The sequence below is a fragment of the Corvus cornix genome, chromosome 2, assembly GCF_000738735.6.
Source record: "Corvus cornix cornix isolate S_Up_H32 chromosome 2, ASM73873v5, whole genome shotgun sequence".
Classification (NCBI taxonomy): Eukaryota; Metazoa; Chordata; class Aves; order Passeriformes; family Corvidae; genus Corvus; species Corvus cornix.
The window spans coordinates 141,385,252-141,413,014 of record NC_046333.1 but is presented as its reverse complement, the minus strand read 5'-3'; the positions used below and the strand labels follow the sequence as shown (position 1 = coordinate 141,413,014).

Sequence of the window (27,763 nt, the reverse complement as noted above, 5' to 3'; positions counted from 1 at the left end):
ATTTGTTGTTATTTGTATTTTCCTCCTCCACCTATTCATGGAGAGCCACATTAACATGGACTGTATTTATTTCTTTGGGGTAAAGCTCAGTCCTCCTGAAGCAGCCAGTTCTCAGGGAGGCCCCATTTTTAACAGAATTATGTGCTCACAGCCACTGCTTTAGCAGTGAGCACAAGTCTGTGCCGGCTTTCAGCAGCTTCATGCCGTCTTCACAAGTTCACATGTCCCTGCATGCTTTATATTGTTCTTGCTTGGAGACAGATGTTGTACATAACCTTAACCACACATATAGAATCTTGAGCATAAAAACTTTCAAATCCTAGGGCAGAAGTTCCATTGGTTTTACTATGTTAGTGACAGAAGACTAGACTTTACCTTGTCCCACCTTCTTATCCTTTTAAAGAAGGTCTTCTAATATCACTTTTGATGAAAGACATTATTTTTAAATTTAAAAATAAAGGTTGAACAGAACTAAAAGAAAACCAATGAAGGTTTTCTTTTAGACCTACAGATTTTATTTACATTTAAAGGCCCTGATGAGAACAGAGGCTAAACTTCATATTCTTCTGATAGCACACTTAGGAGATATCTTAGTTTTACTTGATATTTTCTTCAAGTGTTAGTTCCATATGATGATAGAGTATCACTTTATATAAAATTTCAAAAGAGTCACTTAAATTCAGTTAAATTTGTTGCATTTTTATGAAAATTACATAAAATAACCAACTGTCACTTGAACTTTATTCATAGGCTGTGACACATACGGTACTTAATCAAGTAATGGAAAAAACCCCAAGTATTTGCTGATCACATTGGAGGTTAAAGGACATGTACTAGTTTATTCTTTAAAAGACTGATTTTTTTACTAACTGCTATTCAAATCAAAGCACAATACATCACCTCCTTCTCATCTGCTGCCAATCCTTCTGTGAGGGGAGCATACAGGATCATGTAACCTGTGGCACCCACGACTCCATTCCACCTCACCCTCATGCTGCTCTGGGACACATCGTACAACTGCAGATCCGACGCCATTGGCAAGGCAACTAGAGAGGAGCAAGAGACAGACACTTCAGTTGTCTCACTTGAACAACCAGCTGTTATTCAAACAGTTTGTTTTACCCAGGAAACACAAAGGAATACAGCTTTCTCCAGGCATGGAAGTGCTGTCTGTATCCTACAAAAAAGTGCATAGAAGAACTCAGAATTAAAGAAACATGGAAATGCTAACCCAAACCAATGCTAATGCCAGGGCAGATTTATGCCTCACAAAGCATTTCAGCACAGTTGCTATTAGGAACCAGTAGCAGTTTTAAGGGAGTCACATCCACACTCTTTCTGGGAGTAGCTCCCAAGCCAGAGTATGGATGTGACAGCCACGAGGTACAATACCCTGGAAAAACCCTGGATGAGCCCACTGCACACATCAAAATATTGTGGCTATAAACTATTGCCTGTTAAGGCCTGGACTGTCCAAACTGGCACCAAGGCCCATATCAGTAGGATTTTGCACATATGGGAAAGGTCATCCATTGCAAATCATGGCAAATGCTAACCTGGCAAGCAAGAGCAGGATGAGTGAAATTCAAACAATATAAGGAGGTTACTTGTGAATTTAAGGCACTGATACCAGATCATAGCACCAATCTGGGTTTCCAAATGTTTCTTTGCATTTCTGTAACTCTTTAGAGTAGCATTTCGTACTTTTGTGGTTGTCCTCACTTTATTCCTCTCACAGAGTAACATCCCATGGCCTCTCTGCTGGTACATCACTGATGAATCCCATAAAAATATTCAGGCACGAATATGGAGAAATATTCAGGCATGAATATGGAGAGATATGAAGAAACTTTGACTTCTTTGGAATTTATACACTGAGAATAGTCCCAAAAATGACTGAAATGGTCTGAAAAAACAGAAGGCAATTGCTAACTGATACAAAACTTTTCCTATTGGAAATTCTGAAGAATCTGACCTGCACACAAATATTCAGGAACAAATTCTAATTTCAGTCACAGAGCTTCTCTCATCTCCTCGTCCAAGCAAAAGCTGCACCCTGTCAAGTTGGTATCTCCAAGTATATCTCTTACATTACGTTCAACAAGTTCTAACAGAGCTCTAGCAGAACCATGCCAGCCTCATCCTTTCTTTTTCATTTAGGCTGTTCGCTCAGTCTGTCACTTATGTCTGTAAAGGGTGGCAAAACTTCGACCCAGACTTCTCTTTAGGTTTCCACTTCCAGGTTACCCCATCTACCCTTCCAAACCTTTTACAACCTATGTCCATCCTATTTAAACCCTTGTTCTTGTATTGATTTATATTTCCATGAATTCTCACAATTTCTCTAATTACAGGGAGACACTACCCATGAACATTTTCAAAAGTACATCAGTCTCCTTGCTCAGAGCTCCACTCACATTTCTGATACCTACAGTCAGAAACTACATGTTGAGATATCCTGAAGCTGCTTTGCATCACATTGTCTCATTCCTATTCAAACTGCCCCAGGGTCACAGCAAGAGTATTCATCACCTCTCCTTCCCCTTATCTTCATTCTAAAAAATCTATGGGAAAAGTATCCTCTAACTTATGACTTGCATTTTAATTCTCAATAGGAACTGGTCGATACTGTGGCAATATACATAAAAATTGACAAAGAGGTGACTGGAAATAAAATGTGGTGTTTTATACTGGAATTTTCAACCGAAGACCTCTGAATCTCAAACATAAATATCTAGTAGATAATGCTGGTTTGCATCTTGGACAGTTACCAGACTATCCAAATATTCAGGTAACTTAGGGATAAATTAAACCGACTAAAAATAGCTGGAATAAACCAGGTAAAAATACGTTTTTAGCAAATTAAAATGTGAATACATTTCATATTTATTTCAAGTTAGAAGTGACTATTAAATCACAAAACGTTCTACTTATCTCTACATTATGCTATAATGTATATATATATGTGTATATATATATGCATATATATGCTATACATGCATATATATGCTATACATATATATATATATCTGTTTAGATTTCACATGCCTGTAAACTATTTTCAATGTTCTGTATAAACAAATGCAATTGGTGACTATTCCAATCTGTCAGTATCTCACACACAGGCAGGAATGTAAACTACAATTTTCTATAATTCGCCATTAAAATAGTGAAAAAATATTTTAAAATTGCAGGTATTTTTATCATGTCCAGTAATTAACACTTGCACATGTCAGACTATTACTTCCAACACACTATCAAAGACAGCTGTATAAAAGGCTTGATGCTGCATGACCTTGGGGTGTGATCTGATCAGATCTCTGAAAGCCAGCAGGGCTGGCCTCCGTCAGAACTTGACTGGGTGACTTCAAAGGAATACCAGGTGCAATACAAAACAATCCTGTTGGCTCAGTATGTGACTGTTCTCTCAGCCTCGATAAATTAAACAGGTCCTAACACTGTCTCATGGGGTAAAACATGATGGGAGATGACAATTTGGGAGACTGAGACTAAAAGAAAAGTCCAAAATAATTTTATATGATTCTGTTTTGTTTTCAGATTGAGAAGATTAGCACTGACACAGAACCAAAGAACCAGTGAGGATGAAAGGCACCTCTTGAGATCATCTGGTCTAATTAACTTCCCTGTCCAGTCAGGGTCAGCTAAAGCAGGTTGCTCAGAACCTCATCCAGTCTGGCTTGAAATATCAGCAGAGAGGCAGACTTCACAACGTCTCTGGACAACTTATTCCAGTGTTTGACCACCATTACAATAAAACTGTGTCTTCTTCTGTCCAAATTTAATTTCATGGGGTTTTAATTTGTGCCCATTGGCTCTTGTCCTGTTAAAAAGCACCACTGAGAAAAGTCTGGCTCACTCTTCTTCTTCATTTCCTCATGAGGGATTTTGACATATTGACAAGATCACCTGAGCCTTCTCTTCTCCAGGCTGAACAGTCCAGCTGTCTCAGACTCTTACGAAAGATGTGCTAAGCCCTTCATCATCATCATCTTTACGGCCTTTCACTGAAGTCACTACAGTAAGTCCACATCTCTCTTGTGCTGGAGGAACCAAGCACAAGACCAGGCATCCAGGTGTGGCCTCATAAGTGCTGAGAAGAGGGCAAGAATCAGCTCCCTAAACCTGCTGGCAATAATTTTCTAATGCAATCCAGGCGGCTCTTGGCCTTCTTTGTGACAAGGGTGCTCTGCTGGTATACAGTCAGTTTGTTGTTTACCATGAGTCCCAGGTCCTTCTCTGCAGAGCTGCCTTCCAGCTGTCACCCCTCAGGGGTTGTCACTCACCAGGAGCAGGACTTTGCACTTCCCTTCATTGAAATGCATAACGCAAAACTTGTTTTCCTCCTCAGGTCGCTTGCCAGATTCACCTCCAGGTTGGCCTTGGCTTTCCTATACTTACCCCTGCAAGATCAGACAGCAGCTTAAACTTCTCCTGGGTCATTTGCCTCTTTTACATCTCTTATACACTTCCTTTTTATGTCTGAGTTCTGTTACAAGTTTCTTGATAATCCATGCCAGCCTCCAGTCACCTGGTTACCAACTTGTCAGTAGGGACCTTTCCTGAGCTTGTAGGATGTGATCTCCTCCTCCTCTGCCATCAGTTCTTCCTTGTTTCTAAGTATGAGCTACAGCAGAGCACCTTCTCTTGCTTGCTCCTTGATCACTTGGGTCAGGATGTTGTCAAAGCACTGCAGAAATCTTACAGATTGCTTGAGCCCTGCTGTGCTGTTCTTTCAGCAGATACCAGCTATTGATATATTACATACGGACTTCCAGTCTCCTAGTCTGAACTGTAAAGTTACTCTTTACTTCCATTCCTAATATCTGTCATATTTAGTAAAAAAATAACTGCACTTTGTACGCAAATACATGAAACTGTAAATGCATTAAGTCTTACAATATCCCAAGACACCATTTTACAGACAGAAAATTATTAAATCATTGAGAAAGAAACTTACAAAAGTTACCTTGAAACCTTTGGCACTGGTGGGAATTGTATGCAGGTATTTCTGGTCCCACCAAATCCTCCATTCATGAGATCATCTTCAGCTAAAAACCTAGTTTATAAAGCTTGGCTCCACACCCAAAACATTGGAATGTTCTAATTTAGGGTTCAATACAACCAACTTCAAAGTTCAGCACAGAGATAAAACCTTTCTCAGTGTTTAAATATCCACAGAGCATTTGGACTTAGGAGCTTAGCCCAGAACTAATTCAAACAACATTTAATTTAAGGCAAATGCACTAAAAGAAGGTAAATTGAAAAAGACTCCCTTCTGTGTTTATTTCTCATAAAGACTAATGCTTACACACCCTGATTAAATGCAGACACTCAAATCTGCAACAAGTATGCTAAGGACACTCACGTGTGGTTTCCGTTCCCCGGAGGCCCTCACTCGCAGCATTGGAGTAGATTGCAAATACAGCTATCTGGTACTCAGTTAAAGACATCAGGTTTTTCAGAACTGCTGTTGATACACTTCCATCCACCACAACCTGTTTAAAAGAAAATTTAACTAAATATGCATAAAGCAAACAAACTATAACCATCGCATCACTCAATCCCTCTTTCATCCAATTTTTGCACTGTATTTAAGTTCAGTTCATGCTCCATTTATATACAGTAAAGTGTCTGAAAAAACAGCAACCTTATAAATAGTCAAAATGTTTATCTGATATAAATAGCCATTTGGAACAAAGGAAGATCTTAGCTGAATAAAGTATATCAGATACAGTTTAAGAGTGTGTATGTGGCACTTTTTGATATAATGTTATCATAAATATTCCTTTAGTACCACATATATATATACACACACATAGAGTACTCCAAAATTACATCAATACATATCCGTCCTAAACAAGTTTCTAGCACAAAATGAAACAAAATATAATTGTAGTTAAATCCTTTTGCTCTTCTACCTTTCCATTCAATTCGATAAGTTGTCAGCTGAAGTCAAAAGCTTGTTCCACTGCATTTTTTCCCATCTCCAAAATGCTGAAGTCTATCCAAATAAACAACTCTCTCCAAATTTTCACTGACCAATTGTAGATGTCCCAAAACACACACCCATATCATCTTCCTTTTATGAATGATTTTTTCTTAGAATTGAAATCTGGCTTATCATCAACTCCTACCTCTTCTGTTCCTGTAAACAGAATGGTGCAGGGGGTGTCTGTAGAACTGTTTCAAGTAATCATATGTGTAACAAAAAATGCAGGCACTTCACCCTACCCCCTGAAAGTGCTTATTATTATAGCACATTTACTTTAAATTGTATGACAGACACATAGCCTAGCTACTACCTAACCTTCGTCCCCATCCAGCGTGACCAGCCTCCTTTCTGGAGCCCACAGAGGGAATTTCAGGGTGGATTTAAAATAAGACCATGGGTTTCCTGTCTGGTTAGTTGCCCTGTTGCATTAAAAATTTCTAGGCAGCTTTTCCTCCTATTACCTCTTCTGGCTGTCCTCCTCGAGTGGGGTAGTACACAACCCTGTATTTTTCCACTTTGCCAGGTGCATGGGTCCAGCTAACCCGGAAGCCTCTAGCTGTTACATCAGACGTGACCAAATCTGAAGGAGTCCCAAGAGAAGCAATCGTTCCTAGGTTGGAGGAAATGCACACTTTTATTCCCTTCTGCATAATAGTTACTTGGTTTGTTATATTTGCTGAAGCTATAAATATTGTTCCTCATCAGAAAATCAAAAAATTGGTACACTTCTTTAGGCTATTCTCAATGGAAACAAAGAAGTAATAATGAGTACTGCACATGGAGTTTCACTGGGACTAAACCTCCTGGTCTTTCATAAACCTTTATACGAAAAAGACAAAAATACAACACTAAGCCTTCCTCCTTCTTCCCATCACTATTTCCAGACCTTTCTGTTGTGGATTTTTTGTCAGGTTGCTTTCCTCCCAGTCATGAAAAACATACAAGTACATATACAGCTGTGATCTCCTGTGCTCCTCAGCAGGTTGGAAACTGATACTGCCTGAAGAGACACAGTGAACGGTCATCTCCTCTGGCAATCATTCTTTTCCACAAAGAGGTCTCATCTATCCATGGTTTTTCCATTCTCTCCTGCTCAAGAGAGCCTTTCCTACTGATATATATTGCATGTATCTATATATTATATTGAATATATATAATATATATTTTTATATAAAATCTTCCATATATCCATATATATTATGAGAGAGAGAGAATCACTCAGCATTTCTGTGATAATAAGGAATCACAAACCAATAAATAGAAACAAAATTCACTGAAACCTTTCAGAAAGAAAGGCCTCACAGGTAGGACTATATCTGGCAAATTGCAACATTTTTTCATAGCCATTTCTTCTTTTCAGAAAAGAAAATAATTGTAGTCAGAGGAGGCATTTTCATATAAGAACAATTTTCTTCACTGCCATCTTTTCCTGTGAACCAAAATATATTTTTTGTGTGTTTAATAAGAAAAAGAAAAAAAAAATTCATCAAGAGGAACAGACAAAGCAATCTAAACAGTTGAAACTGTTGAGTACTTATGAGACAATAAAAACATTAAGTTAGGAGATGGAAAGCACAGCATGAACATAACAATTCCATGTGCAGCTGTTAAACTAATTCATCCCCAAAACTCTGTATTACAGAAAGATTTCCTTACCCACCACTTGGAAATAGTTACAGCAGAAAGACTGTACATTTTAAATTTTTTTTATACTACCAAATACCATAATATTTACCTCTACTAAAGACAGAGAGCAAAAGGTCAGAGATATCTAAGCAAGAATAAAAGATAGCTAGGAAGATAACTTCCCTGACAATGTACTTTCTTGCAAGAAAAAGCATTTATTGCATGAGTCTAGTGCCAGAAGCCAGCCTAGAACTGCAGGTATTTGATTTGCAGCTCTACATTCATCATAAGTTACATTAAATTTTGTTTCTGTTCACCTTTGATTTCCTTTTCCTGTTCCTCTACTCGTGAGCACACTGTTCTGGTAAGACCTTCAACAATGGTATGCATGAAGTTAAAGTCAGCCACATTGTAGACATGTGTGCTGTCAGGCTCAGAGGCAATCTCTTTGAGTTCATTTATATCTGCATTCTTTACACCTTTTATTGGAAAGAAAAATAAAGAAAATATTTGCAATTAAAAAGAAAAAATCTTGTTTACACAGGGATTGATAAAAAATTACTAATATCCAAATCTATTTGTTTTAATGACCAACTACAAATTGCTCTGTTTTTAGAATGTCAATTCAATATGTTAATTTCTGCCAGCATAAGTGGAATTTTTCAGCCGTCTCATGAAAATGTAGCATCCACGTATACTGCTAAATTCCAGTTATAGCAGCAATGTTATGAGCAATGCTTATAAAAGATACAAATTAATGATGATATTTATTGGATACAGGCAGAAAAGAACACTTCCTTAGTACAGACAGCAACTGATACAAATACTCCAGAGTACAATGGGACATGTACATGGATATGGCAGAATACACACCAATAGCAAACAGCTCAATGCCAGCGTCTCGTAGGTTTTTAGCGGGAGGGATAACATCATCTTGGGACTTCCCATCAGTGATCAGTATCCCAATTTTAGATACTCCAGGTCTTGCGCCTGCCTCAGGCTTAAAGCTGTTTTCCAAAATGTAAGTTAAGGCAAGACCTACAAAAGAAAACATTTTAAAAGACTTTTAGAGAGGAAAATGTCCATTAATTTTGCAAATATCACAGTGTTTGTCTACTCAATTTTAAAATTCTGATTAAGAATAAGTATAAAAGAAGAATTTATTTACTGAGAAATTAAATTCCAACAAGCAGCCTAAACTATAGAGAAGCTGAAATTTATTTTTAGCAGCCTTTGATCAATCAATGTATCTTAAACTGGCTATGAAAACCTAAATTGATCTTCCTGCAAATGCATCATCTTTTTTTTCTTACTCTACCAAGTCCTACCAAGTTAGAACAGGAAGTTCCTTCTCCTTCTACCTACATTGCTTATATGAAAGCACATGCTCTGGATAGCTTAGTAAATCTCCCATGCTACAGATAGCCTTACTTTTGTTTGTTTGTTTATTCTTTCTGATTTACAAGCTGGAAAAAAATCTTTATTTAAGCTTAGGGAGAATCTGATTTTAATAAATGCTAATTATTTAAAGGGAAAGAAGAACAACAGCTCCACGACAAACTTACATATCACAATGAGATCCTGTCTGAAAACTTGTTTAAGTCTCCCACAGAAAAGGTTTCTAACTCACTTTCTTCTAACATCCATATAAAATAATTTAGATAATTTACTACTTCCTACCACCCAGTAATCTCATTCCTAGAATCATACTAGGGTTTTCTGTCCTTTGTCCCACTGTAATCACTTCTTCTACCAAAATATAGGCTGTTGCTCATTGTTTCTCCCATTCTTTACCCGCCAGAAAAAAAAAAATTTAAAAAGGCAGCAATTCACTTAAAGCCATGTCTGGGTCTTCGGATATATCATTCCAACATTACTAACTGCTGCTTTGATGACACTGGAATTGTATTCAGAGACTGTATTTTTCCCAGGTTGTCAGGCCTCCCCGCTTTATCCATCACTAAGTGTGTCTGGGGCTTCAGTGCTTTAACTACTAAAAGGTCAATGGAAATCTAAAAGCCCCAGGTGGTCATTTGTAAAGTTAGTATACCAGTTGTCAAATATTGAAACAATATTCTTTCCGTTTCCAGAATAAAGCTCTGTGCATGAACATCATAAATGGATTTTGCATTTTATTCCTAGTAGACAAGAGATTTTACTTACAGCACAGAGCGTTATGTACACTTTGTTTTATGAAACCCTGTCCTGATTCCCAGGGAAATCAATGAACAAGCGCTTCAGAAAAGACTTAACTGACACTGGATAAAGCCATTGGCAAGCTGCAAAACCCCTGTCCTTTCTACCCTTCATAATAAGCACTGACAGTTTTTAGTCTGTACAGCAGAATATGGTTTTTAATAAAAGGCAAAAGCCAAAACATACACAGTACCTGTTAACGTATTCCCTCCCTTATACGGCAGATTACGGACTGCATCCAAAACAGCATCCTTTGTGCCATAGGCATTCAAGTGCCACTCAATTCGGGGATCACCACTGTACTGTGCAAGACCTAAAGAACCAGAAATTAAGGTAATCCATCAGATAATAAAGCAGGTTTTTTTTCAAGTATGCACACTTTATGTACTTGGTTACCAGTATCTTACCACAATTAGCTTACTGCAAGTAGCTTTGCTACCATATTAGAAAAACTGCATTGGTTGACAACAAAAAAATAGTATGAAGTTGTTCTGCGTGACAACTCCTCAATTAACTTTCAAAGCCTTTTTCTCAAGTGATAATTAAATGAAAAGAAATACACAACTTTTTCAGAGTTACTAACATTTCAAGAATTTCTTTTTTAAAGAACAATTTTACTTAATATACCTTTGAACAGCAGCAGATCAGAAATATAACATTTCAGCCAGTTTAAAGCACAAGAAAAACCATCCATTGGCACATTCTGCCTGCAAAAATTAAACTGCAAGTGCTTGAGGCTATTGCTGACTGAAGTCAGTAAGACTGTTTCCACTGTTTTTTTTTCCACTGACATTGCATTAGAGTTTACCTAAGCTGAGGATCACAGTAAACTGTGAGGAATTAATACTACAAACATTCCAGCAGCATTACTCTGATGATAGAAATGCTAGTTCCAGATGAGGATGAATCTTGCACAAAAATAGTAGCACTATGCTGTTAACTATCCTGAAATGATAACATCTTTATGTTGCTACAGAAACGTTAGGAAGAAAGTGTGGCACCTTACCTACTCTTGTTTTCTCAGATCCCACATTGAAAGCAGAAACCAGATTTTCCAGGAACAGTCGAACGAGCCTGAAATTGAATCTGCCAATACTCCAAGAACCATCTACTAGTATCACAATATCTGCAATTGCTGGAGTTTTACAGGTAAACAGGCTGCCTGTAAATCATTAAAATTAAACCAATATTATTAATTCAACAATAAAATTGTAACTCAATAAATATATGCCTTCCTCCTGCCACCATCTTGATAATTAAAGCTTTCTTCCATGGTCAAAGTGATAAATAAGCAAAATTACTAAATGTGCTTATTCAAACTTCAGTTATAGAATAGTCTGGCCATTATCTACTTCAGTTCTTTCATTAGGGTGTTCAAAATTACTTTTGGGAGGCCTATGAAAAGAAATTCTTCTTCTAAAAATACTCAAGAAAGAAAAAAATTAACTGTCATATAGAACCAAACCAAGAGTTCATTTTCATTCCCAATGTACATATACAATTTCAGTCCCAGTACACAGTGCATGACATTTAGCCTTAGGCACAGACAATGCAGAGAGAGCTACCTAGAGATGCAGACATATAAAAGATGTTATCAAGGCCCCTTTTACAGTCAACAGAGAAAACCAGGTGTCTCCATACATCTCAAAAGCCCCATAGAAAACCACTAGGCACCACTGTAGACTTGTAAAGCTAGAAGTGAATCTCACCCCTGGGAGTCAAGCAAAACTGAAGGTCAATTGAAAATGCTGTATTAAACCTAAGTAGGAGGCACTCAATAGAGCAGAGGTAAAATGCAAAGAGCTCAGATTCAGTGTCTATGAGAATGAGCGTGAGAATGAAGCTTTAGTCTTACAGATAAATGGAAAACACAAAAATACAAGATTTAAAAAAAAAACAAAACAACAAAAAAACCAAATAACAGAAAAGATCTTATGAGAATTAGCAGAAGTACAGATCAATGGTCTCTAAGGTTTAACTAATCAATGGGGAAATCAGAGGAAAGGGAAGTAAAGATTAGACATAAATTGCACAATAAGCCAACTGAGAAGCCTAAATGCAAGTGCCACATTCAGTTTGAGAAAACACCAGGAAGGAAAGTAAGGGAATGCAAAAGGTTTTCAGAACCTCAGACAGAATTGCCATATTCCACAGAAGTGGATTTGTGACTGTGAAATTAAGGTTGCTGAAACAGTGGACTCATATTGTAGGGACAGAAACAAAGGAATGATGTTATACAGATGTAAGAAGATCTTATGTTTGAAGTACAAAAATAGCAAACTCACCACCAGATTGGCTATAGAATAAGGAGGGAAATAGGAAAGACAAAGCAAAGCAGGTATAGTAGAAAAGGTATGATGCATCACAAACCATTTAGGGATAAAAATCATGTCCCTGAATACAATAAAAAACAAACACAGATTAGTGAATTAAGCTGCAGCCCAGCTTTTATCAACATTTTTTTCAGAATCCACTGTATAAGTTATTTCACAAAGAATACTAACACCTAACATCGTACTGACAGGAATCACCAAGTACACTGCCAGAAATAAACTGATTTGAGCAGAGATGTTCAGCAACTAAGTAAGTAATTCAGTGAGAAATTATCTAAAAGGTGCTTGCAATAGCTCCCAAGAAACTCTCCTGATACACAGAGGAAATAAAACACATGGTTAGCAACTTAAAACTTTCACAACAATTAATGACAAAATTTTCATTAAATACAAAATTAAAATCTCCCAGTCAAAAACAATCTGATGTGCAGAAGGAGTTCAATTGGTATTAGTAATAATTAAGGGTTAGATTCATACTGTAGTGTAAATCCACTGAGCATTAAACCCAATCCATAAAGTTAATGTCTTAAACGTGTACTACAAATGTTTTTAGATGAACAGGGAACATTTCCTACGTGCAGCTAGCAGTGCAGAGTAAGTTCTAAACACATGACAAAAATTCCACTTACAAAGATGCCAAAGCAAATATTTTATTTTAGCTTTTACAGTACAAGACAACACTATTTTAATTGGCAACACATTTTAATGGATTGACACTGGGGAGCATTTAGTAAGCATCAGAAAAATGATCTTAAATTGGAAGATAAATCCAAAAGAGGTCCAATCTTTATGTCACTAAGTCAAAACTTCCCTTGATTTCAGTGGGAGTGGAATCTGTTCTGTGATTTAATAGGAATCTACTAGTCATGGCAAAATTAATGTTTTAAATACCTTTGCCAAATAAACTTCCTGCTCATCAGTCTGCATTACTTGCAGTATCTGTCTTCCATTAACACGCAGTTCATTTGTGCCATTCTCACACTGGCCATGATTAGTGTTGCAAGCTTCAAAAGAACTACTGGCAAAGTAAAATGCTACTCAATACCAGAAAGAATGAAAGCACAGGACCCCTGATTCAAATCCAAGCAGCTGTACAATAGCACAGATGTACCTTTTCAGTGTTATCCCAGCAGTTTAATTATATAGCCTAAAGAGGATAACAGGATTTCTGTGGCTGTATTTTCCTTCTCTACTTCTAAAATCTTGTGCTGAGTATGAAACCAGAGTTATTACCCTGGGTAATATTTCATATCATTTCATATCAACAAGTTTTGCCTATAAGGCTTCTTTATTCCTGTAGCGATGGCTTTGTAGTGAAAGCTTTTATTGGTTTTAGTAAATCCATACAGTGAAGCAAAATCCAAAGAATAAAGAAAACAATAACAACATTCCTTTCAATGTTTTATTTCCACATCATCAGATCAATGCAAATAGTATAATTCAATTATTTTTTGTTAAAGAAACATGTGGTTTGATCCAAGATTGTACTGCAAGGTCACAGTGTGAAAATTTGTTTCGTTCTTCGTTGGTAGGAGATACTTGTTGAATCTTTTCTGCATAAAACATTTAGGTTTTGTTACTTCTGTACACCCACTATTTTGCTTATGTTTTCTCCTTGTTGTACTTAATAGAATTGTAGAAAGTTCCCTAAAAGGGAATAAACAACAGTGAGATATTAAACAGAATAATGCGGTGATAGAAATCTTTAAAACCTGATAGGAACACAAACACCACTACATCCTAGTTAATAAAGTTAGTCTAAAAGACACAGTGTGTAGCAAATAATTTCTGCACCCCGCTGTGCTTAGCCAGTTTCCACTGCCTGTTCTTGCAAATGTCTTTTTCAATAATCTTTCCATACAACAATACATGATCATGAATTCCTGTTTGAGGGTAATTTTGAACATTTTGACTATCTACACAATTTCAATAGCCAATTTTCCCAACAACCTTTCTTAAAGGAGGATGACAGCATATCATTCCATATAATAAAGCTTCTAGCACTCACTGTTTTAGTCTACTACAAGGTTCAGTAGTGTGATCAGGTCCAACAGTGTGCTTATTTCCCTTTTACTCGGTCATCAAGAAAAGAGTAGTGACATAGAAGGTCCCATTTCCCTCTGAGTTATGTGGTACCCACCAGTTTCAGAAGCAGGACAGTAGGGAAGAGACCAGTTACCAAATTTTGTATCATGTTTCCTAATGTTATATAGAAAGTATTATTCTGCTTCAAGTGCTGCATTCCACAATAAACAGTAACAGAGCCTGTGGTCTTTAGGTAAGCAGAAATAACAGAATTGCACATATTGTAAAGTCAGAATAACAGCCTATATATTTTACACCAGCAACTGTCTTCAGTTCACCCACTTAAAATTGGTGGAGAATTTTTATGGGGAGAAAGTAAAATATTAATGCACTTTCAGTAACAAATTTACAATCTTCCTAGCACTACTTGGCAGAAGGAACTTGCCACTCTGCCAGAAAGCTAACTGAGGAGGAAGGGACTTGGTCTGCTCATTTCTGCTTTCCACAGAAGGAGGCATAGGCTCAAAATTTCACCTTCAAAGGCTCCAGCATAGAGCTAAAGGCTACCAGCAACATTTTAGGGCAAGGTATTTGTACAAAACCTGCTTCAGTACCGCCAAAAATCAAATCATCATCAAGAATTTTGGTTCCTTTGTTTCAGGGAAATTTTTCAAAGAAGAGACACCATTGAAAGTTTTGCATCTACCAAATGAAGTTTCCTGGTTTTGATTCCTCAAGCCCCCAGACACTGACGTTGATTTGCTGGTACTTCCAATATGCAAGTGCTACAGCACTCTCAAGGTCATGTCAAAATTGGCTGAGAGTGAAGCCAATGATGGCAATGCCAACAGAAAGATCCAGACAGAACTTTCTGGGATAGAGGGAGTGTTATTGGAGCCTGGAAAATATGACCCTTAAGTCATCCATTGAAGGGAATGGAGTGCAGAGACCTGAGAGAAGCTCTGTGTGGGGGCTGCACAGAACACAGCAGGCTTGACAAGCTCCTGGAAACACTGACCACTTCTCCACGGCTGCATTCCTTACCTGAAGCTACTCTTCCACACACGCGTTGTGAGCAAGTGAGCAATGTCAAAAACAGAAGTTCAACCAAAAAAACCTGAGAGCCTTACAGACATAGAAATACAAAACCATGATTTTTAATCTAGAGTAGGGTTCTTTGACTCTTGGGGTTAATACTACTACTCTTTGAAAGTTCCTTGAAAGGCAAAGGGAGAAGCAGCAAATACAGACACTGCCACACAGGAGGACCCAATGCTTTAGACAAACCAGTTCAATTTGCATGCAGTTATGATATGTTTTGCAGAAACACATTTGATATTTTGCCTCCCCTTGGTATGAAACTGTTCTCATTTTCAAGAGCCAAAACACACACTTCTTCTGCTAGAAGTTAAGACTATAATTCTTTCTGAGTCTGCAATATGTCGTTTCCTTTCTTACTCCCTGTCACAGTGGAAAGTCAAATAATATATGTGGAAGGAGAGGAAGAAAGTTCAAGTAGAGGTCAGTAATAATACTGTATGAATAGAAGACTCATTCATGGGATAACAAAGCACAAAAGGCAAGAAGTTTGATGACAGCAGTGAGTGAAAAATACCTTGTGAATAAAGCATGAATGACAGAGAACAGCCAGTCCTCCAGAGCGATTGACAGCACCACACTGAGCAGAAGCACCACTGAGGACAAGGGCAATATAAATCCACATCAGCAAAATGTCACTTTTTAAAAAAGGGTTAAAAAAATAAAAGGATGTGAGGCAGTGTCCAGCTCCAAAATTCAGCAACTCACTAGTCCACACTTCTGACATTGGTATTATTGCTCTGTGCTGGTGATATCATCCTTGCACTTGGACCTCAGTTTAACACATCCCATATGTCAGGGCTATGGAGCAGACAAATGCATACAGCATAACTGCTGTTCTTTAAACTAGATCCAAACACAGCTTGAATTTGAAGGACTCAAATGTTGGAACATCATTAGGTTTAAAGAGCAGCCCAAGAAGGTTAGAAGTTTGTCCCTAGGCCCTAGGAAAAAAAAAAAAACAGCCAGCTTTTTTCCATGTGCCTTATTGCTCTCCAGGAAACTAACATAGCCCAACTGGCAAGCCTACAAATTTCTTATTTGGTGGAGTTGGAATATTAAGATTTACTGAATGTGTTGTGTCTAATCACGTCACATTTGACTGTGAATGATGTAGTTCAAAAATATTGCTGCTTCCAAAAAGTACACAGCAGTAATGAAATGCTATTTATAGCATACCTTCTGAATTTAAGGCCACAAAACCAATCAAAGCACTAGCTGATAACACATCAATTGCCTATATATATACTGGTGATAATTCTCAAGTGTGAGAGAAGGAAGCATAGAGCCATTTTCTATGCACTTTTCCATACACACTCAATGACAGTTGTATTTCTGCAGTAAGTAGCTACTAGTTTAGAAAAACTTCTAGAACTTTCTTTCTAATTGAACTTTTTAATTTGAGAGACAAAAAAAGAAGTAACTATGAAAGAAAGTGCTGATGTCTCCTCACAGACCATTGTTGATTGATAGCACTGAAGAACCTGGTCTGCAGCAGCTTACCAAACAGCAATACTAAACACTCCTGGTCTGTGTACCTAGACAGAAAAATATGTTTTAAAATCCCCCCAAGCGTAAACAGAGAGTTTAAAACATTTGTTTTAATTTCTTTTCCAACAGGCAACATGTCAACACAGAACAAAGCATGCTGCTGAAGTCTTTCCTGAACCTGAAGCTCAACATGGCAATATACTGTGTCCATTTAGCCACGATTTACACTGAAGATGATCTGCAGTCGTTCTGTAAAGTACATAAAACCTAAGAAACTCTTCTGCAGATTATAGTGATAATTCTCTGCTTCTCTTTCCTCTCAGTTCTGCATCTAAGTGCATGAATGTTTTAAATTAAACAGCTGTCTCAAGGTCTAAATTACTTTTCAAGACAGAAAACTGTATTTCTTATTGATATGGTCATACTTATCCACCATTCCTATGTGACAAATATGCTAGGATTTAAAAGGCTTATTTCTCCCATTTCTTTAGTAAGGTATGAAATCCCTGACACAGTTTTCTTTGGCTATCTAGAATATAGTTAATCAGGGCACTTCAGACAAAAGCGGTACTCAGAAATCCTCCACATTAATTAAGGTGTATGTCTAAATTCCTCTAAACCATGATAAAGAACTCGTCTGTGCCTGAGCTTGTAACACAACAGGTAAAGTAATGGAAAAGAGCCTGCTTAGAGAACAGGCTGCATACCTATGAAAGTAGTTAACACAGAACTAATTAGAAATTAGTTGAAAAACAAACTGCTACAGCACTGTAAAATTACAGCTCAGCATTATGGATTTGGGTACATATGACTTTCTGGACAGTGTGTCTAGAAACAAAGCATTACAATTACAGTGCAGAAGAGTTCCAAATTCAAGGTCCTATATTACCTTCAAGCAGTTCTTGAAATAATGTTTTCATAATGTAACCAGTGTATATGCTTGTATAAATACAAATATGCAGTGATCTTTAGAAGCACCACTAATTTAGGATGTCACGTGTCAATCCACAAAAACTCAGGATGAAATTTGTGCCCTCCTGAATGTAGCTGGTATAGAATTAGCATTCTCTAATTAGCAGAGATGTCTGAGAAATCTCAGCTTCCAGAATCACAGGGTACTGGAAGTGGGAAGGGACCTCTTGAGTTTAGTCAAACCACCCTAATCAGAGCATGGGCAACAACAGCGGATTGCTCTGGACCATGTCGATTCAGGTTAGAGTCTCCAAGATAAAGACTCCACCACCTGAGTCTTTAAAACAGAAACTCCAGTGTTTTATTGTCGTTGTTGGGGTGGTCATGACACACACAGATAGTGCCTCTTTCAAGGGCCAAAAAGCCATTTATTAAACAAAGCAGCCTCTTTTTTGTATGTTATCATTTGTGTTGCAGATTCATTGGCTGCTAAACTACTACAATAGACTCACTGGCTATTACTAACTACAATATACTACCATTGGCTACCTATAGCATAAGCATTCAAGCATTCAGAAAAATAACACGTGCAGATGTGTTGCTGTTTTTCTCCTTCTGTGGTTTAACTCTCTTGTTTCTGTTGATACTACATTCTCACGGGTAAGAACTAATTGTTTTTCTTCTCATGGACTTTTCTCACAGTCCTTCTCTAGCCAAACTGACAGGCCTGAGCCATAATTTCACAAAAGCAACAAGGCCTTCCTTTTATAAGGTTTTACTTAAATGCCACATTTTACCACCCTCATAGCAAAACAAGTGTTTTCTTTGATTAAATATAATTTACAGTTATTTTAGTTTGTGTCCACTGCCTATTGTCCTTTGACTGGACACCACTGAGAAGAATCTCTGCCTTCTTTACTCATTCCAGTGTGTATTTTTGCACACTGGAAAGATATCTCTCAAACCTGCTGTCCTCCAAGCTGAACACTCCAACTGTCTCAGCCTCTCCTCTTACGAAAGATGCTCCAAGCCTTCAGTCATCTTCATGGCCCTTCCAAGGACTCATTTCAGTAAGTCCATGTCTTTCTTCTACTGGGGAGCCAGACCAGCACCAGACACAGAATTCCAGATGTGGCTTCACCAAGGTTGGGCTGAGAGGAAAAATCACCTTCATCAGCCTGCTAAACTTCCTTCCCAGTGTAGCCCAGGAGGCTGTTTGCCTTCTTTGTGACATGTGTCTTCTGCTGGCTTGTGGTCACCTGACTCCCAGGGCCTTTTCTGCCAAGCTCCATGCCAGCACGTGCTGGTGCCTGGGGTTATTCCTCCCCAGTGCAGGACTCTGTGCTTTCCCTTGCTGATCTGCCACAGTTTGACACCACCGCCCTGCCTATGCACTGAGTTAAATCTGGGAGTTGAGTTTGAAAGGTGTTGAGGGTATGGAGAGAAGAGATGAGGTATGAGTGGTACTTCACAGGCCACAGGAGCCACCATCCCTGTGCTCACAATTTACAGTTTTCCCTTTCTTTATCATACTAGAAAGATCAATGCAAAAGACCAGAAATTTCACCCCACATTTTTAACCACATAAACAAATCAAACCCAAGCAAAGACCCATCTGACACCAGCTTTATTTCTGAAATAGCTGTCTGCACCACTATGCAGCCCTAATTCTGCTAACTTTCCTGCATAAATGGAAACTAAATATACTCGGGCATCAAGCTAGTGCTGGCGTTCCACAGAAGCTCTTTTGAGTATTCCAGGAGAGCAGAGCACAAGAATACCATGTCTCTGGAGAATAATGAGCCAAAGACACAACACCAAACTCAGCAATCAGATAAGGAAACAGGACTGCCTCATTACATGCAGAGTAGTATGATCACTACAGTTAAACAGACAGGTGAGAAGCCCTTTGAGGTAGAAAACATGGTCCCCACAGCCAGGTAAGTTCCATTTTAGCTACTACCTGGCACCTTTTAACCAATGGACATATCTCAGCTGTTACACCAAGCCTTACTCAGGACACAGGGCACCAGGCAAAGGGTGCTGACCATGAGACAGCCCAGAACCAGAGTCCTGCATCAACAGACTCAGAATGGACATGAAGACCTCAGATTATGCAGTGAAGGTGGAAATTACCCTGAAATCATCTCTCCTCAGTACAAGCTCATGCATGCTGTTGAACAACAGATGAATGAGAGAGACTATGACACAAGATTCTCCCCCTCTCACAGGGGGAACAGTAAAAAACAGCCTTGAAAGGGAACTTGTACAGCAGACAACTAAAAACCAAAAATTTATCTTGTAGTTGTACTCAAGGCCATCTCACAATATCAAAACTTTAACCTTTTTCTCCCATTTTTGCGGACCATAGCAAAAAGCAAAGAAGATTCTTCATCAGGATATGCAAATCCATGATGAGTTTGCTGATGAATGCATCAATCCTTTATGATTACAGTGTTCCTACAAGAGGTTCTTGGTCTTGCACTTCAGGTTTTTTTTAATGTATCTGCCTGCTACTACCTCCCCAAAGCTTTTTTTGATTCTTCTTTCAAGGTTGCCATACAAGTTTAAAAAAGTAGCCAGAGTTTCAACTTGCTACTATGCAGCTTCAAAGACGAAGTACTGTGTTATATCAAAGACAAGCACCACTCATGATATTCCAAGATGCTTACCTAGAATATATGTAGTCCTGAGCAAGCCTACAGACTTCAGATTATGAGAATTCCTGCTGCCAGATGATGAAGAACTGTTAAGGAATGTCTCAGCAGGGTAGTAATGAAAGCATTTCAATAATGGAGCATGTCAACACAGACCTTGAATCTGACTTATGGGAACATCTCTTGCTGCCAGCAGAATCCAGCCATGCCAGTGCACTGTTGATTGGATGATACTCAAGAGCTAATGACTTGAAGAAATGAAAAATCAGTCTGAATATAATGAAAGACCATTCATTCAGCTGAGCTTCCATTAATCCATCATTCAAAAATGTGAATAGCAGCCTCCCACTTCAACTATGACTAAATTGCACAGAAAAAGGTCAGTGCCTTAGGGAAAGCAACCAAAGGGAAAAAAAGAGGCCAGACAAGTTTTCAATTGGTAATAGTTCAGATTTATGAAGCATTATACATATTTACTTTGCAGAGATATGAGGACAAACATAACTCAAGGGTTATGAATATGAGGATAAGCATCTTTTAACTCAGGTTGTCAATCTGAATGGTTTTGATATCAGGAGCTAGATCACTTTATGAAAAAAATGAAACTTCCATTTAGGTCCAAGAATGGAACCTGCCTTAGGTCCAAGATAGGTTAAGTCTCTTTTTCTACTCAGAGAGTAGAAAGAGAGCTAGAAAGTTGCTCTTTTTCCAAACCACAGATTGTCTAGATATCAATGTCAACACGGTGTCTACACTTCAATGAAGCAATGCATTCAAGGAGAGCTCCTAGGGAGGGACATTTTGGATGACAGAAGGGCAATCTGTGCAATCTCCAGCTTCTACCTGGCCAGGAACACTTATAAGAGGTAATACACAACCATAGCCAGATATTAATATGCTGACAGGAAGAAATGCATTTCCTCCTACAGAAAAGTGAGGCCAGGAGATAAGCAAGTGGAATCCCTGGGTAAGAATGGAGATTGGTCATAATTTCTAGTGCCAAGTTTTCTATTTTCAAAACAAAGCAAGGGTTTGTCATCTGGAATATACTAATTGAAGAAGACATCCAGCAACCTCTTAATACTCACTCTCAACCTAGGCTAATGTAAATAAACAAAATTTTACACCTATCCAGAACAGACAAGGCAATTGCAAACACATAAGAGACTCTTCTTTATGTTAAAATACACCCCTTGCTCCCAATCTCTCTTTCTCTCTGTTCCTCTCTCTTCCCTGGGATTTCTTCAGTCAGGATCAAAGTGTACAACTCAACATGAACCCTCTTCCAATTCCAGGCTTCATAGTAACTTCCAGGTCTTCAGTTTCAAGCTTGCTTTCTCTCAAAAATATATTTTTCTCTTATTCAGATTACTTGAACACACTTGTGTGCTATTTAATTTGGCCAGATGGCAGATGTAAATGCTGCAATCTCTAAATGTAGCTTACTTGGTTTTCTCCAAAGCAACTGCCAAATGATGGCAAAGGAAAACACTTAATAATTCTGTCCATGTCGGTGCTGATATTTCCCATCATGTTTTTCAGTCATGAGAGCCAGGAAGGAGTCCTCCAAATTACCCTAGCCAGGTCCATAGAAGTACTGCCATTGTAGAATGAAATCCAAGTTGCAAGTAGTAGTCAAAGGACAAAACCGCTATTTCCTCCAGAGAAATTCTTACAATGAATTCCTGGAATAAGCATTGATCATCCGCAGCACAATGAGCTGAACTTTCTGGACAGTAAAGAGGAGTTTATACAAGAGCTTCCTTGCATCAGAGTCCTCCTGTAAGTCCTCCAGTGTTTAACAAGGAATTTCTAATATACAAAGCTCTGCACGGCAGCTCACAGGTTTACAGTCTATCTTGGAAACCTAATGAATGCCTGTCATCAAATTCTACCTTCTGAAAAGTACAGAAACCAACGTGGCCTGAATGCAGCATCCGAAGTTCATATATCAAAGAAAGGAATGGTGTACTCTGACAAGTCTACTTCATCTCCTTTTTGTAACATATATTTTCATCACCTGAAGTAGAGCGAGAGAAGTCCCACAGAAGAATGGAAAGCCATCACATTTTGCACAAATTAAAAAACAGTCACTTTCAAAAAAACCCCACGCTTGGACAACCTGACTTGGATGGGGACAGGATTTCTGGGCAGGTTCTATGTGGGGTCCAGTGCAGACATCTTTTAGCACACATCAGGATGGTGATCTGACTACCACTGAAACCACTGAAACCACTGGCTGCAGGCATTTAAGTGAGAGTCCTATTGGCAAAGATCAGATGGTCAGGTGCTGCTTTCACTAGAGAAAGCTGAGATAGGAGACATCATGGATTCCCTGTTTGGGCTAAGGCTGGACAGAACAAAGTCAAGTGAGTCAAAAGTCAAAGCAACAGTCTGAGAACAAAATTAAGTCTACGAAACAATTTCTGGGCTAAGCAACTTCAGAGTGGTTAGAAGAGCATGGTGAGGGGAACATAATTATAAATGCTTGCCAAAGCTTTGTGGTGGTCCAAAATGTTCTAATAATGCTGCAGCATGGTCCAAGTATCACCCAGCCTTCTCAAGGGAAGTGTGGGGATCTGGGGCCACCCCTCTTAAAGAAGCATAGAGAATAGATTAATTTCTATGTTAATATTACTTTTAGTTGATTACTAAATGCGAGAACAAGCAGGTATACACCACACACACGAGCTATTGGCAACCAAGTCAAAGGACTGCATGTCACTGCAAATGTCACTGCAATTGTCACTGCATGCCACTCCGTGCTGAAAGGCAGCTTTTGCTAGAGACTATAAACGTATTTGTCAAGATGGTAAGCCCAGAACTGAACTGAAAAAAAATCCTGAAGTAACAGCCCGCCCAGAGCACATGCCTTCAGGCGTGAGGCAGCTAATGACAGTAGATGTGCATCCTGTTTCATCCGTGTACAAGGTAATGCATCCACAAACTCTCTACAGACACTGCAAAGGGGGAATATTCAAGCCTCAGTATTATGTACAGACATCTTTTACGGAAATGTAGGCAGTAGCCTAGCATTTAGACAAATGCAATTAATAGTTCTAAACTTCACTATTTTCTGATGCAGGCTTTCATTTGCAAATGTCCAAAAATGAAACCTATCATAGAGAAGTACTCCACCAGGTTTAAATAACCTAACATATCTCCAAAGCAGGCATTGTTCCCACTTTGCAGCATTAAGAAACTGATGCGAAAGACTAATGGCCAGGGTTATCTCTACACTTTGGAATGAAGGATAAGCTAGAAGACCTTGAGCTAGCTACTTCTGAGCAGGCAAGTGCATTCACCAGGGAGAGTGCTGTACTGAAGAGTATCGCTGCACTGCTATTAGTTTTGAAGTAAACTTTGTTGCATCTAATTCAAGCACCCCTTCAGTATTACATTGCACTGCACTGGAACAAAAAAAACCAAAAGGTATACAGAAACTTTGTGTTTGCCTCTTGTGTAATTCCAGCATAGACACAGAAACTAAACAGTAAGTACACAGGTTTCATCCTGCTAGCATCTTCCGAGATCAGCAACACATTTTGGTAACTTCTACTTACTTCATAACATGGTCTGTATGGTTCAGACTGGTGGGTCACTGCTTAGGGGGTAATGAGACAGGGAATACAGGAATGAGTACCTGGGTATTGTACAAGATCTAATAGCGTATGTTTAGGAGAGGAACCAAAAACATTGAAAGGTAGTTTGGGGAAGAACACACATGGGAAAATAGGACAATAAAGGCATCAAGGGGACCAGTTCCATCTGCACAAATGGCTGATTAGTACTTGCTTGGCCAAGCCCTGTGCTTGATCGCCCCAGGCCTATTGGGACTACATGCTCAGTCTTGCTACTGGCTGGAGCTGGGGCATTGGGCTAAAAGGTTCAGTGGTCCCCAAAGCAAGATAAAGAAACAGTATTCAAAGTGGAAGAGCCAAGTACTTTCCAATAAACTTTGCTTTTACCCTCAGATTGCAGAAGCAGAAGAATGTGCAAAAGCTGAGAAAAGACAAAGACTGCTTAGGAAGAACACAATGGCACTGGGGGAAAATGCCCACGCAGCGTAGTTAGCATTTTTTTCTTCTGCTGCTCATACTCAAGACCTAAAGTGTCCTCCAGAAAGCTCAAGGAAACCCTGCTAGTAAGTCAAATTATAGGTTGTGTAAAGACACAGTTAATGAGTTCCATAGCCCAGGAGTTCAGCAAGTAATACAAAAAATCAAAAAACATCATGACTAAAACCAGCATTTGCAGTTATATTAGCCAGGATGAAGTGAGTAAAACTATGAAACACTGCCAATGGAGCAGAAGTTCAGAAGGTATTCATTCCTGTGGCTTAGTCAAATACCTCATAGCACTCATTTCACACTGTCTAGCAATACTTACTGAAGCATTTGACATTAACTAAACAGACAAGTTAATAAATTAGATAATTAGTCTCTTCTGCTGAATAGTATCTTAATATAACTCTCTGTGGATTTTTCCTACTCTGCTTAAGTAGTGCCATTCAACAGCTATAAAGTGAACGTCAAATCTCATTTGCATCAAATGTAGTAGGAATGTTGAAAGAAGAATGCAAATCAGTATATTTTTTAAGCTTACCGCACCTCTCATATCTATCACTGTAAGAAGTCTGATTCCACCTCACTGCAAGAGCTATTAAAATAGAAACCTCAGACAAGTATACCATAGCATTTTGAGGAAGGATATGACTTTCACATTATCTGATAGGTGCATAGCACTGAATGAAAAATACATTATGAAAAAAAAATCATTCAGAAACATTTACATTGAAAGATTGTACAAGTAATGTAAATTACTAATAAAAAAACTAATAAAAAAACCTAATAATGTAAAATACATCAGAAAGTTCAAGAAAATTATCAAAAACTATCCTAACCACAAAACATAATAACTTCGGATATATCTACAGTTTTTGCAGGCAACTGAGCACTGGCAGATCACACTCACCTGAAAGAAACTGCAGGCATAGTTATTACTACTTAGCAGGTAAGTATCACATGACAGATGGCTTCAGGCCTCTTTCCAGGACACTTTATGATACTAAACCCTAAGAGTGGTAAAACCTCGAAATTTAGTACAATACAACCAAAATCTCTTCTCTGTGCAGCACTGAGTAGTGAAGAAAAAAAAAGGAGAGTAGAAACAGCATGTTTCAGAAGCAGCTGTGACTGAATGAGCATCTATTCTTCATTATATGTATAACTTGTTTATGTATATTTCTGTGTGCATAGCAATAATAAAAAGAATATCAGTAACAATGTTAAATTCCCTAAAGGTCACTAATAATATTAAATTCTTTCAAAAGAAACATTTGTTTCTCCTTAAAGGTAATTTTTACCTCTTCCTCAGAAACTTTTTAATTTAAATTAATATACAAATGCAGGAATATTGATCAAGGCACATGAAGCCACTATTCACTGTTTTTAACATTAGTTCAGGTTATATTACTTACATACAGATAATGTAACCTGACATCTGCACCTATTATTCTCTGTAGCAGACAAGGTATGGCATTACACAGCTCATTATACAGAGTTTCTGCTTTTCTATCTCTAAAGCCCACTACGATTTCTATGCTACTTTTCACTCACCCAGTACCTAAATTTTCCATTGCTGACTTGTCCTTCCCATACTCATGGACAATAGATTAGTTATAAATTCTCTGTTCCAAATTTCTGCCTGCTGGTCCCAGTCTTCCACAATGTGAAACTCAGATCTAGCTTTTATTGTGAATCAGTTTCTCCTAGAGCTTCCTCTATATTCTGTTTGGGCAAGGAACAAAGGAACAGGATGGCAACACCCATTTTCTCAGACCTTCCTGTTGGCTCCCCACCAGCTCAGAGAGCTCAAGTAATGTCCTATCAGTTTGGCTCTTGGCATCTGGTAAAAGTGACTCCCAACAGAAAGAGGCACCTAAGGGATTGAAAAAGCTGCAGTTCCCCCAGGTAGTTTAGCTCAGCACCAAGCACTGGATTTTCATAGAAACCAGTGAAAAAACCACACCTGCCCCTAACGGACTTGCTCTGGGGTGAAACACGATTTTCATTTGGGAAGGTTGAACTAACCACCGTGTTCTGTGCTGTGCAGTGAAGATCCCTGGCCTCCCTCTCCAGTCATACCTACTGTGTGACTATATTACACACGCTTTGCAATGAGAAAGTAACTGTAACATTGTCATATATAAATCACAGTCTTTTACAGACATTCAAACATTCTCATTGTTTGAATGTCTACAGACTGGGTAAGGCTTATCCTGCTACACCTGATTCAGAAGAGAAATCATACCCATACATGCTCTATGTTGTCCTAATTCATCTTGATTTGAGATTTGAGTAAGGGAATTTCCAAACAGGAAAGGTTAATTCTGTATCTGTGTAAATTCTTTACTCCAGTAAAGCACTAATGGAGCACCTTTGGTATTGAGTGTTTGTGGCCAGGTTTGGCAGGACAGAGGCTGCAGGGGTGGCCTTTTTGAGAAGAGGCCAAGTGTCCATAGACAAGCAGTGGCACCTCTGGGAAAACATATTTAAGAAAGGACAAAAAAATTCCAAGCACAGAGAGGAGGAGGGGGAAAAAAGAGTGAGAAACAGTATAGGGAACTCCTAGGTCAGAGGAGAGCAGATATTCCCTGCAGCCTGTGAATGACATACATGGAGAAGAAAGGTATGAGAAGAAAGGAAGGGCAAAGAGAAAGCACTAGGCCCTGATCATAGCCTCTGAACACCCCTTTTGCACCACTTGCTTCCTCTCTGAAGGGACTTGGACTGAGTGTAACTTGCAGTGATAACAAGGGAGGAGGAGAGGAGTCTGGGAGGAGGTCAAGCTGAGCCTGGGAAAATGGGAAGGAAAGTTGTTGTTTTAATGTTTGTCTCTTTTGTTTACCACTACCCACATTAGCAAATTTTTTAACTGGGGATAAATTAAATCTTCCCCCACTTGACTCTGTTTGCCTACCATGGTAACTGGCAAGCAGTCTCCCTGTCTTTATCTCAACCTATGAACTCTTTCATTCCTGTTCTTCTTTTCTCTCCCATCCTGCTGGGGAGAGGAATGAGCAAGCAGCTAGGTGGGAGTTTGGCTGCTAGCCTATACTAAGCCACCACACCTCTCAACTAAAAACCCCCACAATCAAGTCAAAAAGCATGCAGCCAAAACTGGCCTCAGTGTTTTGTTGTTTATATTGAAATGGGTAACTAAATCCTGTTCAGATACATGGAGAAATGCTCTGCAGAAAAAGATATACTCATTTATTTGCCAGAGGATATTGTCAAAACACAGTGATTCTCCCCTCCCCAAAGGGATTTGATTAGACAATCACTCATAGAGGCTCTCTGAGAAACTATAAAACATCTGAGAAGGCACAGAATGTATTAACCCCTGTCGCT

General features: G+C 38.6%; 1 protein-coding gene and 1 long non-coding RNA gene across 8 annotated transcripts in view; both read right to left on the bottom strand.

The window, feature by feature from the left end:
* The window catches only part of COL14A1 (collagen type XIV alpha 1 chain), a 114,915-nt gene that overhangs the window by 68,888 nt on the left and 18,264 nt on the right, over nucleotides 1–27,763 (bottom strand). For all 7 annotated transcript variants that reach the window (XM_039549915.1, XM_039549918.1, XM_039549917.1 and 4 more), the window contains exons 6-12: nucleotides 10,842–10,997; nucleotides 10,029–10,148; nucleotides 8,513–8,677; nucleotides 7,957–8,118; nucleotides 6,475–6,623; nucleotides 5,387–5,516; nucleotides 901–1,046 (exon numbers count right to left, since the gene is read on the bottom strand). In XM_039549915.1, the coding sequence (XP_039405849.1) occupies nucleotides 901–1,046; nucleotides 5,387–5,516; nucleotides 6,475–6,623; nucleotides 7,957–8,118; nucleotides 8,513–8,677; nucleotides 10,029–10,148; nucleotides 10,842–10,997 (1,028 nt within the window). The remainder of the gene's footprint in view (nucleotides 1–900; nucleotides 1,047–5,386; nucleotides 5,517–6,474; nucleotides 6,624–7,956; nucleotides 8,119–8,512; nucleotides 8,678–10,028; nucleotides 10,149–10,841; nucleotides 10,998–27,763) is intronic.
* LOC109145367 lies at nucleotides 18,476–25,311 on the bottom strand. Its single transcript, XR_002046694.3, has 2 exons — nucleotides 20,508–25,311; nucleotides 18,476–20,419 (listed from the first exon to the last, which is right to left on the bottom strand). It is a non-coding gene; the product is annotated as an uncharacterized LOC109145367 (long non-coding RNA).